This window comes from Brassica rapa, chromosome A04 (assembly GCF_000309985.2).
Source record: "Brassica rapa cultivar Chiifu-401-42 chromosome A04, CAAS_Brap_v3.01, whole genome shotgun sequence".
Lineage (NCBI taxonomy): Eukaryota > Viridiplantae > Streptophyta > Magnoliopsida > Brassicales > Brassicaceae > Brassica > Brassica rapa.
Window position 1 is genome coordinate 15,308,355 of NC_024798.2, and position 16,369 is coordinate 15,324,723.

Below are 16,369 nucleotides of genomic sequence, written 5' to 3' on the forward strand. Positions count from 1 at the left end.
CGACCCGATTTCTTCTTTAATTCCTAATTCCCAAATTCTAACTGATGATGGTAGTCTCAATATATTATAGTTGATGATGTAACACATGAGCACAGTAGAAGTTCAAATGATTGATATGGCTAAAACATATTTATAATTTTATACTACTAAATCAAGGATTAGTGTGAAACAATGTCTACTAAATGTCATTCGTAAATGATCATGTGGCTAAAGTAACTGTCGCTACAGATGAACTAACAACACATTGTGGATTTTTTGGCTCTCACCCAATATGGTTTATTGTGGTAAATATGTTAATGACGTTAACAGTAGTCTAACATTTAAACTTTTTTTGAAGCCCCAAAGCTGATTTTGTAAACATTCATATATTAAACATTGTATACAAGTTAAAAAAAAAAAAAACATTGTATACAAGTTATAACGCCAAGCGGCCAACCAAACCAATGTCTTTTTTACTTTGAAGATCAATAGTTGGATTTTAGTGGGCTCAATGGTATTATCATGTTTTACAAATACTATCATCTTATGCTATTATGATGTCATTATATAGATATTAATAAATAAATGTTAACTGTAAATTTAAATTTTATTTTTACTTATAACAAAATATGTTGAAAAAACTTAACAAAATCTTAATACAATTTTAAAATATTTTTAAATTAATGCAGATATTGATTTCATAATTAATAATATAGTATTATTATAATGTATTTACTTATAAAATCCCATAATATACTAAAATAAATAACATAGAAATATAAATTATGCTAAGAAAATATCAGTTTTATAATATAACTAAATAAAATTTTAAAATGTATTGTATTTAGTCTGTAAAAATTAGAAAAAATGAAGGAGATTTTCAATTTTTTATTTCATACAATGAATTTATTTTAGAGAATTTGTACTCCCTACACACCACTTTTCCCCTATTTGCACTTCATACCCTATATCCCTTCAATTTTCTTCCCCCCAACATTACCATTTCCCCCCCCCATTCAATGATATCTCACCTTTGTTAGTATATTTAGTTAATTTACTCTTTATTTTACCAAACTCAAAAATATATTACTATATAATAACAATTAATAATAAAGTAAAATATATAAAACAAATCATTATACATTAATAATATCAAATAAGAAACATAAACAATAACATTATAGATTTACACAATATATAACACTAAAATATAAATATCTTTTAAAATTTTGCGATAGTATCCATCATCTATTTATAAAATGAAAAATCTAGTACAAGTTATAGCGCCAAGCGGCCAACCAAACCAATGTTTTTTTTACTTTGAAGATCAATAGTTGGATTTTAGTGGGCTCAATGGTATTATCATGTTTTACAAATACTATCATCTTATGCTATTATGATGTCATTACCACTTTTAATCATAATGTTATCACCTTAAAATATGTTTCTGGCACTAACTTTTTTTATAATAAAATGTTAATATTGTACCAAAAAAGAACAAGACTTTAGTTAGTAAAGGGTTACATATGGCTGAAAAATAAGAATAAGATGGAACTTGTGAAACTATAGATAGGCATTTAAAGTTTTGAGCAAATTTAAAGTTTCATATTTTTGTTTGCATTTTGGTCCTTGTTATTGCACATCACATTTATGATTCTTAAATTTTTTTTATATATTTAAAGTATTTACAAATATTAATATCACTCAATTTCAACATTTTTTAGCTCGTAATCTATAAATTAGAAATAAAGAGAGTCATTTTTACTTCAAACTGCACTAGATGATCATCTATGCATTACAAAAATAATTTTATGAAATATTATGGTATTTTGCTTAACTTTTAATATTAATTATGTTTCTATTTAAAATTTTGTATTGTGATATAAAATTTTACTAATTAATATTGTTGTAATATTTTATATATATGCTAATAAATTTTTTCTGAATTTAAATTAATTGTGACAAATATAAGGACCTTAGTATAAAATATAAATAGTTTTAAAGTTAAATTTAAAATTTTGATTTTGGAGAACAATATCTTCAAACTTCAAATATAAAGTCTTAGAAACTTCAAAATAAAGTGTCTTTTTTGGAGATGTTCTAACTAATACCCTCTCCATTTCTGAATAACTGTCACTTTGACACTTTTCACACAGACTAAAAAAGTAGCAGAAATATCTGTAAGTTGTTATTAATTAAATCTTTCTGATCAATAGTATTTGAGATAAATAAAATTATTTATAAAACCAATGCAGTTTGCAATTAATTTTCAGCTTAAAATAATTATAATTTGCATTGGAATTGCAAAGTGACATTTTTTGTGTAACAAGAAAAAAAAAATAGAATGACACTTATTATAAAATGGAGGGAGTATAGTTGTTTTGCTACTAGTAGCTTACAATGTTACTAGTCAAATCCTAGTCCATTCCTTATCCTATTTTATACTAGGGTTTGGTCCGTCTTACGGGCGTATGAATTTACACTAAAAAATATTATACTTAAATATATTTTAATTTTATAAAAATGAGAAAAATTTTACTTTTATCTGATGGTATGAGTTGAAAAGAATACTCATATTGTTTTGCTAGAAACAAAATTATTTAATTAAAAAACAATATAGTTGAAGAAAATCTAAAGTAAGAATAACTAAAATATTTTAATTTCTAAGAGTATTAGATTTTAATATTGAACGTCTAAACAAATTTTATTATATGAGCATGCACGGTTTTTTTTTTTTTGTAACAAACGGCTATTCTATTATTCAAACTTGAGGTGACAACAAACGACATGCACGGCTTTAAATGAACCGCTGTGTTTGATATAATGGTAGTAAAGTTTTCTATGTTTTGCATGTATTCAAAAAAAGTTTGCGCATTTACTTTTTTTTGTTTTGTTCCGAAAGTGCGTTATTTAATTATAGTGATGATGGTGAATAATTTGCGGTTGTTACATATTCACTCCTAAAGTTCTCATCTTCGCCTCTAGCCCCTCTCAAATATTGATTCGCTTCCCTTCCTTATAACTTAAAAGAGTTAACACTTCATCTCATAAACCAATAAAAATTGATTTCATTTGCTTTACCGTTAATGCTCACACCGTCAATCATCAATATTCCTTTCTTTAGTTTGTGATGGCTACAAATTCTTGCTTTTCTCAACTGAAATTCACACCATCTTCTTCCCAAACTATCTTCACATGTTCAGAATCGAACAGTTAACTGATCCCTTGTAGATATATCTCATCCTTACTTTATTAAAAAAATAATCACCAATGCTAACAGATCTGAAGATTAATAACAAACCCAACTATATAATTGAGAATTCATAGTGATGTAATGGTTGATACAACAAAGAGTAATGCAACTTAATTACATAGTCAAAAGCAAAACATTTCTTGATGCTAACTCTTTTACACAATCTTTCACTTGATGTTTCCCGTTAAATTCTTCAGAAAACACTTGCTGCTAGTGTAATAATGTAAATAGAAGGAGTCATAGGTGATGGGAACTACAAACTTAATATAGACCTACACTGAAGAAAAAAATTTGGTCGCAGAAAGAAGACAAAACAGAATTTCCAAGTGATGAACAACAGAACAACTAACTTCTCACGCTTAACGAAACCATCATCTATTAACTTCTTCAATACTCTAGCAATCTAGTTAGTGGATTCAAGGAGAACGTAACTTACAGAGGCAGGAAACTTCAACTACACATACTTCATAGTGTATGGTCTCTCTCAAATTCTTCGATATTAAAAATGTTTACCTCTTTCTCGTGACCATATAACGAAGTACAACCGATGTGTTTCTACCCAATCTAAAATCGAAAAGAGAGTGTATGTAAGTCCAAATCAAATACAAAAGGCGCAAGACAAAAACCGAAGGGTTGACGTGTAATACCTCAATCGCTTGTTAGATTGTTGACATAACCAAGGTTTCGAGACTTAACGAAGGTAACTTGGTACCAATACTGTTCCTAGTGAAAATCTGAACCTTCTTCTTTCAGCTCAGTTGCTTCTTCCCCTTTCCCTGACAGTGACCAAAACGTCCACGTTGAAGCTGGGCAAATTTTCATGAAATATTACTGTTAGTGCGTCGAACACACTCATGCAAACAAAAGATACATCCCTATACAGGTGTAATGATAGAAGTGGAGTTAATCGTTTCAATGTTTATTAGAGATGAAGCTTCTTCAATGAAGAAGTGTTCACACAGGACGTTTTCACTGACCTTTGAATTCTAATAGTTTCCATGACACGTTCTTTGTCGTGTGTGGCATCATTCAACTTGTCCCTGATTGCTTTCAGTTCGCCAATAATGTCTTCCCGAGAGAGAAAATGAACATTGTCAATAGCATAATGATATTTGAATTCTCTGTTTTAAAAGCAAAGGATAAGAGACTAACCAGAAAGATGTATACTGGTGTTTGCCAAAAAGTAATTATTCTTCATTTCGGAACCGGAACAGCTCCATAGGGACTGGATTAACCGGGTCGGTTATCTCAGTGTAGGCGGTCTCTGGTCATTGAATCATATGGAGAGATTAGAGTCTGAGAGCTTGAAGTTACCATTGCTAAGCTTTATGTAGGATTTTCTGATGGATGCTAATAGAGGCCTAGATGAGCGTAGTCTGCATCAATAAGAGATCTGGAGAATTTTAAATATCCACAACGACTTTCAGAAAAACATAGTCAGTGAACAGAAAATACCTTCTCACAACCAAGGATGAATTAACAAAATCTTTAGGCACGGCTCTGCTTCACATTCCCTGCTTCCCAAAAATGGAGGAGGCATGTGACATCAATATCCTTACACCAACCAGCCTTCAGCTTCATACAGAAGCTGTAGCCATGATTATACCAATTCTTATACATAGTTTGCTATAATAGAATAGCGGGACGAACAGATGAACAGAACCCTCTTTGATATCAAAAAAAAAAAGAACAGAACCCTCTCCTTCAGCTTCATATATACTCCTTTATATATATAGATAGTAATGGAAAAAGAGATTTCATTAGAAGATATAATTAATGGCTTTGAATTGTTGACATGAAAAAGGATATTAAGAGACCACATGTGATGCCAACACGATCAATCGTCGCTAATCTTTAGACGTGTGTTTACTTATTTAAGCTAATTTATTTCCATAATAACAACTTTATCTTAGTCTTGCAGGTAACATAAACTTCTATTGGCCTATCACAAGTTGGAATGCCTTAATCTCCAGTCATAATAACCACTAAACACGGTAGATATCAACTTCTATTGACTAAAACTGCAAAACATTTTATCAAACATTTTCCGGCCATGAAATTGCATAACATCTAAATTAAGAGAAATCATTTCTAATTTAGCAGTAAACACATTAATTTAATATGAGTTGAAAGTACATGTATCTATCATGTGTTAGCGTAAGGTACAAGAGTTGCATGGAACTCAAAAGCAGTTGTAGAATAGTTAATGCCACGAGTTGTCATGAAGTGTTGATGTAGAACTGGGTTCTTATTAAGCGAAAATAGTCATTTAAGATACACGAATATAAAAATAGCCATGTAGACCTTGTTTCAAATATAAGCCTAACTAATAAGAAGACTATGGATTAGTGGGTTAATGAGCTTAGGATTTTAATCTTGAGGAGCATAAATAGAATGAGGCGGTGACAGAAAGATTTACACGCCTAGAGTTCTATGGTGAGATGCACATGAATGTGAGTGGCGTCGTCCCACCAGACAAGATAACGAGGTTTGTTGGTGGTTTTCATTGTAGAGTTAACTTGTGGAAAAAGATAATGACATAGTTTTTCTAGTCATTGTGATGAATGTCATCTAGCAATAGTAGGTTGAGACTTTTTCCAGTGAATAATTCTACACGAGGTCTTGCGGATGTATGTGAAAAAACTGAAACTCATAACAAATCTATGTGTATTTATTTTATGACCGTACTTATTATCTACAAACTCTAACATATGTAGCAACAAATATAAACTTTCAATTGGTATCATAGCTGGTGCCTGATAGAGTATGTTCTTGTTTCGGGTATGAACATGGATTTATGGCTAGCATAGTGGAGATTAATCGATGTGGATTAGAAAGAAAAAACAAGAAGAGGTGATAAGTATTTAGCTTATATCAGCATAGAGGAAATTTTTGGAATCGAATGAAATTCATGAAGAAGTCATTGGTAAGGATGAAGCAAAATTTGGAAGGATTATTCTTGCTATAGAGGAAGTGTACTCATGTTGACATGGACGACTAATAAATTTCAAAGTGAATTGTGTGTCAAAATTGGGTTTAGTAAAACAGAGTACTTGATGTTTTCACAAGTGTGTTGGTTTATCTGTTGTAATAGACGTGTGAAAGTGGTTCCTTGAGCTTAATTGTGCGAAGATCAGTGATGATGTAATCATCAAGGTGATGGAACTGATAAAATGAAAACTCACAATGGAGAATCTTGCTGATGATTTCACGATCCAAAAGAACAAAATACATAATTCAATGCATCTTTAAGCTTGGATCTATGCTTGTCATAAAGAATTCACCTGTTATGTGTGGCTGCGAGACCAAAACCCAACTGATTTGGTTGGAGTTTAATCTATTTGGTGTTCAAAAAAAAAAAAAAAAAAAAAGCTTCTTCATCCTTTTCTTATATGTTTTGTTCAAGAAAAGAAGATAGTCGACGCTGTGAAAGTTGAGCTATAGTCTTCCAGGAGTTTGATAAGTAGCCTTCAGCGACAGAAAACTTCTTTAAAAGCTAGGAGAGAGCTTAAACAAGCCCAACCATGAAAAGAGATGTCATGTCAGAGAGAAGAAAGTGTGTTTTCCCTTGAAGCATTTTTGGAGGCTATTTCAGTTCTGCAATACATGCAATAAATATAATTTCAATCAGCAAGAGAGTTATGATTTATTCTGAATAAAGGACTTATCTTAAACAAGATATTTTCTCTACTCTTTCTCTGTATAAAACGGTACCGTATATTGTAACAATCACCACCAATGAGAGCAATCATCCCATCCAACTACGGTTACTATTTTTATCTGGTGAAAGTCAGTCATTTAGGTTGCGGTAAAGTGTGAATTTTGATCTAGCAGATTGTTGCTGGGTGATGAAGTCAGAAGGACGCACTTATATGGGTCATGCTATTGCAGGCTTGCAGCATCAGGAAGAAGGAAATTCTCAGAACTTATATTTTCATCATGAAACCATATGAGCTGTGTCATAAGTACAGGAAATTTTTTGTGCTCCAAGAAGAAATAATGGACTGTGAAGCTAGAGAAGTCTCTTTTTGTTAAGGGTGAGACTATATATGATCTAACGTGAAGATAAGCCAGGAAAATAAAGTACGGAGAAGCCTATGTGACGACTCACTCTAGATGAGAAGTTGGTCGGGATCAATCTATGATATGGTGACTTGTCTTAGAGTAGTTTCCGTTGCAACTATTAAAGCATTTATATAATAATAGGCTCAACACTATATGGAATACATGAATTCTTGCACGTGTTGACTAAAGAGCTATTCATGGTTCAATGTTTGTTACACATTCCACATGAGAAAGTTATTGTTGTGCGGCTGGCTCACATCATGTTCCTACCATTCTGTTAACGAAATTTTTTTTTTCTGAGCTCTTTCATGTGGTCTTCACTGTATCCACAAGGATTTATTGAAGGTTGTGATTGTTGGAGACGAGTCTCTAATAAGGTTTGTGCGAAGGATCTGTTTTATTTGGTCTTTTAGTAGCAAGGAAAGAGCCTGCGGAAATGAGTTAAGGTTGATGAACGACTTGAGATATGTGTAAACAATCTGCAAATTCCACAAAACTGAAATATCCAAGAAGAAAACTCTGATCTAGTCACTAGAAATTAAAGTTGTAAGCCATAGGGTGAATCGCAAGTTGCAAGAAAATATGGGTTGACATCAGAAAATAAACTCAACTTTATGACAGTCTCTGTATCGCTTACATTCAAGTGGAATAAAAAAAAGGAAAGATGTTCTGGTGAAGAAAATAGTAACCAAATTTGACCTTCCCTCGACAAAACAGTAACAATAGTGAAACCGAATTATTACATGGTTTAGTAATTGTCTGAAAATTCGTATTTTCAAACTATGGTGATGATTGGTTCGATCTGTGGCTTAAAAATTTAGCTATAGATGTTTAGCTGTAGATAAATTTGTTGTAGCTGTAAAGTTGTTACTGTAAACTTTTTATGCAGAGACTTTTGTTGTAGTTAAATTTGTTGTAGCTGTAAGTTATAGGCTGTAGATATTTTAAAATAAAATATATGAAATATGTGTTGTATATATAAAATTATTATTTTATGAATTAAAATAATTTAAATTAATATTTTTGTTTATAAATTATCAAAATTTGTTGTAATTTAAAAAGTGATATGCAAATAATATTTATATTATTTAAATATCTTAATAATTAAAAAACACTCAAATTCAAAATTAAAATATTTATAAAAGTTTTTATTATGATTATATAATTTATTTGATATTATAGATATCTTTTTTTACATTTTATAGATTCTACAGCCTATAAAAATATGATGTAGCATTTTTGCCTAAAATGCATAGTAAAAAGTTTTGCTTTATTTTTTTTTGCTGTAGTTTTAAAAATAAAGCTAAAGCATGATTGGTAAAATTAAATAAAAACTTGATGTAGACTTTAATTTTTAAAAGTAAAGCTAAAGCATGATTGGTAAAATTTAGTGATTTAAAAATAAATAAAGCTAAAATATGGAGATAAAGCCCAACCAATCACCCCATATTTGTGATAGTAATTTTCTGAAAATTCGTATTTTCAAACTATATTTATGATCATATATTGTCCTTAATCCAAAATTTGATGTCTAGCTCTCTAATTATTTTGTTTCTCTTAATTCACAAAAATTCTCTGTGTACTGCTTAGTCATTAACAGAGTAGTCTATTTTTTCATCACTTTCAGAAGAAAAAAAAAATTATATATGCAAGAGGCTTATAAACATTTTTGTTATTAAACTTATTCCACGTGCAAAAAGTTCAAAAACAGATAAATTGACATGCAATGTTCATTATATTTCTTCAAAATTTGTTTATGTTGATTAACTATATTACACTGGTTTGAATAGCTGAATTGTCTTAGGTAATGATTTCAGCTCATAAATTGTTTTAACCATTGACAAAATAAAACATCCATTTAGAGTTAGAGTATCTCAAAAAGAAACTTTATAATTTCAAATATATAATTTTTTGCTCTCTAAAAAGAAACTTCAAAACTTCAAATTTACAGTTTTAAGGAGTGAAATTTCATATTTAAAGTTTCATTACTCAAAATTCTAAATTTTAAGTTTTATCTTTTATTTGCATTTTGGTCCTTATAATTAATTATACATCACATTTATGATTCTTAAGTATTTTTTCATTTATCATTTTATTCTTTAAAACTTTTGTATATCATAAATATTTTAAATTTAATTTTATAAATTCAAATTTTACACATAAAAATTTTAAAAAAATTAAAATAAAATTTATAATATTTTAAAACTAGAATTAGACAATAAGAATATTACAAAAGAAACTTAATAAAAAACATTTTAAAAAGATACATGAAAACATAATTACCACGCAAATTTAAATAATACAACAAAACTAGTGGTCTAGTGAATTTGCTCCGGAACCTCTAAAATATTGTCCAAAATTTTTTTATGTAATCGAAGATAGGGCATTACGAAAATTATTTTATGGAATAATTTGGTATTTTTTTGTATTTTAATATTTAATTAATTATTTTTATTTATAATTTTATATTTTAGCATAAGATTTTATTTATTAATATTATTGTAATATTTTTATAGATGTGCTAGTTATTTATAAAAGTTTTATGGATTTATATTAATTATGATAAATATAAGGATCCTATTGTAAATTACAAATAATTTTGAAATTAAATTTGAAATTTTATTTTTAGAGAACAACACCTTGAAACTTCAAATATGGAATTTTGGAAACTCTAAAATATAGAGTTTTTTTTAGATGCTCTTAGACATGCAAAACCAACAATTTGAGTATTTGACAATCTTGACAAGAAAATGAAAACCAACAAATTTTTTTGCTGTTGCTAGGAATGTAAATAAGAAAAAACAACAATTTGACTATCCAATTTGCTACTAAAGTTTAAAATGAAACAAATATACGGCTCTCTTCCTCGTACCAATTTTTATCCTTTTGTCGGGAGGCAACAACCTACAAATCCAAAATTTCGAGACTTTTTCCACCGTACAAATTTCAAACTCATGGATTTCTTACAATTGTTATGTTAATAAATTTTATTTTATTTGGACCCTACAGAGAATGTATAATTCAAACTAAGAAAATACTATAGTTTACTGCATTCATGTAGTAGACTTGTTAAATATAAGTGCCCTAGGTTGTCACGCTCAAATCTGTGTGTTAGATTTGATTCTATACAATAAATTCGTGAGAGAGTTTTTATGAAAAAAAAAAGAAATTCGTGAAAGGATTATAAAAACCCTCCAGTATGGCCCTTCATCATCAACCAATTATATTCAAATCAGTTAATAATAATTAACGTATACTCGTACCAATTTGCATACAAAATAATAAAATTAATTGGTTAGTGTCCAAATATCTACCTGGAAAATGGGAAGCAATCATGACAGAATATCTTGAAACTCACCACTCACATTTCAAAATCCAATGTTTTTTTTTCTCTGACATAAACCAGCGGAATGTCGATGGACATGTTAACCTAATCGAACTATATCAGACTTTAGTTCGACCTTTTTTTTTTCTTTTTTTTGAAACTTGACCTTTTTATTGTCTGTGCTATGAACAAAAATTCCTTAAGACTACATATATGCCAACATATACATTTCTATCAATAGATGCATATCCAACACTAATCATAAGTGTATAACAAGAGTTGGTATTAATGATACGTAGAAGAAATTGTGGTAGATTGTGAGCGAATACTAACCGATGACCCATCATCTTAGATAACAAGTTTTTTTCATTTTTTGAAACATGCTAACAAGCTACTATCATATCATAAAATGAGAGTACAAGAAAGTAAAAAAAATGTATCCCTCATAGATAATAAACGAAATTATCAAAAGAAAATAAACGATAACAATTAATTGAAACCAGCCAAGCCACAGTTAAATTACAAATTAAAACATGAAAGAAGGAACCATTTTCATAAAAAGAACTATTTGGTCTTTTGGCTCAAAGAAAAGTGGGAAACTAAAAGCGATAGAAACCCTAGAAATTGAAAAACCAAACATCCCCCATATAGTGACAGTGGTGTACAAACATGTGATCACATAAACTTCAATATATAGAAATATTATTACTTTATTAGACATCTTGAACTAGACCAAAGGAGTGTTAAGTAAACCACTACTCCAAGATGAAACCAACCCATTCCAGCTTTCCCTTCCCGGATCAGTCTCCGGTACACCGCCAGCTGAATTCCCGGTTATTTGCCATGGAAATCCCAATAAAACCTTGCTTGGATTCCCTAAGATATTGTTGTTGTTGTTCACATTCTCTTGCTTTGTCTCGTTTCCCTCCAGAGGAATCCCCAAAGCCGAAGTTGTCTTGTTTTCACTTTCATTTCCGGACATGAAACCATACCACAAACTACCACCGTTGAAATTACCGTTTTGCTCTCCAAAGTTCAACCCGTTTCCTAGAACACCAGAGTGTGTGTTTGTCGAGTTTCCATAAATAGAAACATCACCTCCAAACCCAAAAGAAGGTGTAACTTGAGAAGGGGGATGTTTATGAAGTGCAGCGAAAGCGAGGTTGAGATCAATGGAGTCATAACCAAAGGAGGATGGCATTCCCGTAAAAGGATTGTGAAGTGGATCGTTGTGGAAATTGATAGGCTTATTGATGTTCTTGGAGAAAGATGAAGAAGATCGTTTGTTTCGACGGCAACCACCACCAACGGGGACGTTACGGAGAGTACCACCTTTAGTCCAATATCTCCGACAAGATTTGCAGAAGTAACGAGGTTGAGAAAGACTATAGTTGTTGTAGTAACAAAACTTTGTGTTTGGAGATTCACATCTTGGACATTTTTGTGCTTCACCTTCTAGTTCTCCTTTTCCTTGCTTCTTCTTCATTTCCTCTTCCATTTTTTTAATGTTTTTATAATTGCTTCCTTTTGTTGAGCTTACCAATATGGTTTCCAATGTTTCATTTGACATTTCCTGCACATTTAAACAGATATAATTAAATTTTGCTGAAGAATGAGTAATGATAGTTTTCTTTGTATAACCGATTATGGAATGACATAGCGCCGATTCTTATAGCGACAATATTTGTAGAGCCTTTCGTCTATATCAATTGCTAAAGTGGTTTTTTTTGTTTTCTTTCAATGGGGTTTGAGATAAGTTTAGGGTAATCAATAAATTAGCAGAAATATAGGTCTTCACGAATATGTTAAGTTGCTATGAGTAGAAGCTTAAAAAAATCTATGATTTTGAAGTGTTTGATTTTCAGGGGATTGAAGAACAAAGACAGCTAAAAATTACCATATACAAAACGAGATAAGTCTTAGATGATAGTACAATAAATTACCTGTTGAGGATCCATCCATGCAACAAAAGGTTGAAGAAACAGTTACTTAGTTTCCTAGTAGTAATTAACAACTATGGTCGTTATTTTTATTCAGATTCTAAAAGAGCAAGGAGACCGGAGAGGCGAGAGAGAGAGAAAGAGAGTTTGCAGAAAAGTGGTGAGCAAGATATGAATAGACTAGAAGAGCACGGTTCTTATTATATAATAAAGCAAAACTGATAATGTGGGTCCGTTTTTTTAATATCGTTTTTGGAAACTAAAGAAAATAACACATGTTTTGTGGAAAACATGTAAATTTAACACCCAAAAAGGTTTGGAAATAACTACTCTTCCATTTTGTATTTTAGACGTGACAAAAGATAAAATCAAATGGAATAATGAGTAGTATATTTAAGAAATAAACACATAATGTTTTATATTAGGGCATCTCCATCCCCACTCCATTTTTTTCTCTAAAATGGAGTAAAAGTGAATGTGGAGTGAGGAATGCTCCAACCCAACTCTATATCTCACTCCATAATGAAATTTACTTCATAAATGGAGTAATCTATTTTTTGTTTGTTCATCACTCCATTATGGAGTGAGAAATGGAGTAGGGTTGGAGCAATTTTACTCCATTTGCACTTTTACTCCATTTTGGAGGAAAAAATGGAGTTTTACATTGGAGATGCTCTTAGCATATCAAATTTCCAGAACTGTAATGAATATTTTATACACGTTTAATTACTACTCTTTGATTATATATTAGCGTTTAGGTTTAAAAGTTTAGAATTTAGAGTTTATGGGTTAGATTTTAGAATTTAAAATTTATGTTATATTTATAGAATGGGTTTTAGAGATTTTAATATTTTGAAGAATTTTAAGAGAAATATATATAGTTTTAACAAATTTCTAGTAGTATTCAAAATTTTATATTGCTACATAAATAAGCTAACTTCTTTTCTATGAATTGTAGTTATACAAAAAAAAAAAGATTCTGTCAACAAGGTTACTTCTACAAGAACCTCATTTCTTTTAATTTTTTTTTCCTGGTAGCTTCTTTTTATTTCAATTCTTGGTATTTTAATATTTTTACATTTAAGCTGACAGATTTTGGCAGAAGTCTTCGACAATTCCACCTTAGCTGATATTTTTATTGTGGAAAGTTTTCTTTTGGTACAAACTTAGAAGTTTAACATTGAGTATGATTGGTAAATATGAGATGAATTGAGAGTAAATTAAATAATGGAAGGGAGAGTAAATTTAATAGCGTTAGTAAGAGAAAATAACAATATAAATAAAAGACAAGAAAATAAAGTTGCAGATATTTTATCAAAGACACAAATTCCAAATGGAAACTTGTTTTGGTGTTATAATTATATTCCTAGATTCATTACAACTCTGTTACATCAAGACTTTGTAATTTCATCGATTGAATAAGATCATATTGATGTTAAAAATATATATATATATATATAAATAAAAGAGAAAATAAAAAAGTTTTTTTTATGATGTATTCTCACTAAGATAACATAGTGGTATATTTACTTTTATTTAAATAGTATTCAGTGTAAAAGTGATGAAATTTGTTTTTACCTGACTGACAAATTATCAGCCGAGTAAAACATTTTTCCACTAAACATTTATCGCCACTAATGCAATACAATCACACATATTGTCATATAACACTTAAAACATAAATTATGTAGTTCAAAGATGTCACACAATAGATACAAAAAAGAAATTTAAGGATGCAAGACATAAAAAAAATTTAGCAAAAAAAAAAGACATAGAAGAAAAAGGAGGATGACAACCTTGATAATAAAAGTATCTTAAGAAAAATAAAACAAAACAATGGTGAATGAATCAAAGCTTTGAGACTAAATTCAAGGATATAAGATGGATCGTTGAGAATTTTTTTTTTGTCTACTCGATGAGAATTAAAATACACTATGAATAACCAGAAGGATATAAATAGATTTACGATCCTTTATTTTTTGTTTCAACTGACCAGATAAGCTAAACATTCCTTCACTTTTTAATAAAAATATCTTTAACAAGGTAATGAATATCTAAAAGTGAAATACCTAGAATAGTCTATATATATTTTATCACTCAGATGCATACAACTTTCAAAGTTTATATCAACTCACTCCAAAATGAATGGTGTAGAATGATAATTATTAAAAACAAATAAGATAGTTATACTTTTGTTTTATGCAACTCTGAATGGTAATATACGGGACAACTGCTGGACAACTGATGGATAAATGCAGTGCGTTTCTAATAATAACAAAAACATATAAATATATAAATTTATATAGAAATTTTTGTTATTATTCACCACGGTGCGATCCGTCACAATTTGAAGCTTCAACTTTGATTGGTAGAGCTTGTATGTTTGATTGGTAGAGTTTGTATACAAGTATAATCCTATTAATTGTCCAATCAACAACTTTTATAAAAGCATTTAGAGAAACATGTAGAAAATAAATTGTTTTCTAAATGTTATTTAGTCAATAATTTTATATCAAACTTTTGGTAGAATATTTCATTTTTAAAATATAAAAAACTAATTTTATGTAATTAATTATTTTTCAATAATAAGAAAAAAATATTTAATACATGAAAATAAATTTTGTATATTTAAAACTAAAATTTACAATTAACATATATTTTATCATTTAAAATACTATTTTAGATTAAATATAATATATGATATACAACTGAATATTAAATATTATTTTAAACAAAATAAAATAAAATGGTTATATGTATATTATTAATAGATGTTATATATGGTGTCATTAAATATATAAATTATATATTATATAACAATATTTTGTATGATAATTTTATTTATGAATCACACTCACTATTGTATCAATCATGTATAATAATTAAGTTAATGAAAGCGTACTTCTATTATTGTATATTGCTAACATTTTATCATCAGCTCTATTAATCATGACGAACTTTTTTTTTTTTTTTGTCATCTAATCATGACGATCTATATGGACGTATTATGCACATCTAAGTGAAGATGACCGAATCCGGCGTGGTTTCAATTACACATGTGGACCCTGCCACACCATCGACCCACCCCAACCCCATTCTCAATTCAAATTCCATTTCTTCTTCTCTACGACTAAAAATTGTTAATTAAGTATACGTATATTTAAAACACGCACAGGCACACACACACACACACACACACACACACACACACACATATAGAGATAATTTAAGGAATAAGCTGGCTGTAAGAAACAAAAAAAACTAAATCGATGCCTTCTAAAAAAATATAAATTATAATTTGCTTATATTTTTAATTCGTATCCAGTATGTATGTTTTCTTCGTTTCGGTTATTTTTGGTGCTCGTATTTTATCAAAATTAGATCAAATATAAAATAAATTTCATTTGCATAATCCAGAAGACATGATAAAAAAAATTAAATTAAATTAAATCGAGATTCTAGTTTGAAAGCAAAAAAGGTTTTACATATATAAGTACCACAATTTTTAATTCAAAACCTAAAGGTAATGTGAAAGTGTTTGAATCATCTTTGCGAAAGTTTAATTCGCTTGCTCTTTCCAGAGCCGTGCTTAGAGACTTTTGAAAAAGGCATTTGCCTAAGGCTCCCAAATTTTGTAGAAATTTTAGGATCCCAAATTACAGAAAAAATACTTTTATATGGTAGTTAACAATATATAGTAAATGTGTGAATCGTCTTTCTCGCATCAAATTATATACTGGAATCACACATTTACGAAATGGCATAATGTGGGAATTTGTAACCGTGGTTTGATATTTATTCAAATTC

The 16,369-nt window shown here is 29.4% G+C and overlaps 1 protein-coding gene across 1 annotated transcript; it reads right to left on the bottom strand.

The window, feature by feature from the left end:
- Nucleotides 1-8,442: 8,442 nt before the first annotated feature.
- On the bottom strand, nucleotides 8,443-12,936 carry LOC103864893 (dof zinc finger protein DOF2.1). The gene is made up of 2 exons (XM_009142660.3): nucleotides 12,566-12,936; nucleotides 8,443-12,195 (listed from the first exon to the last, which is right to left on the bottom strand). The coding sequence occupies exons 1-2, from the start codon at nucleotides 12,578-12,580 to the stop codon at nucleotides 11,350-11,352; spliced, it is 861 nt and encodes a 286-aa protein (XP_009140908.1). The 5' UTR covers nucleotides 12,581-12,936; the 3' UTR covers nucleotides 8,443-11,349.
- Between the last annotated feature and the right edge of the window lie 3,433 nt (nucleotides 12,937-16,369).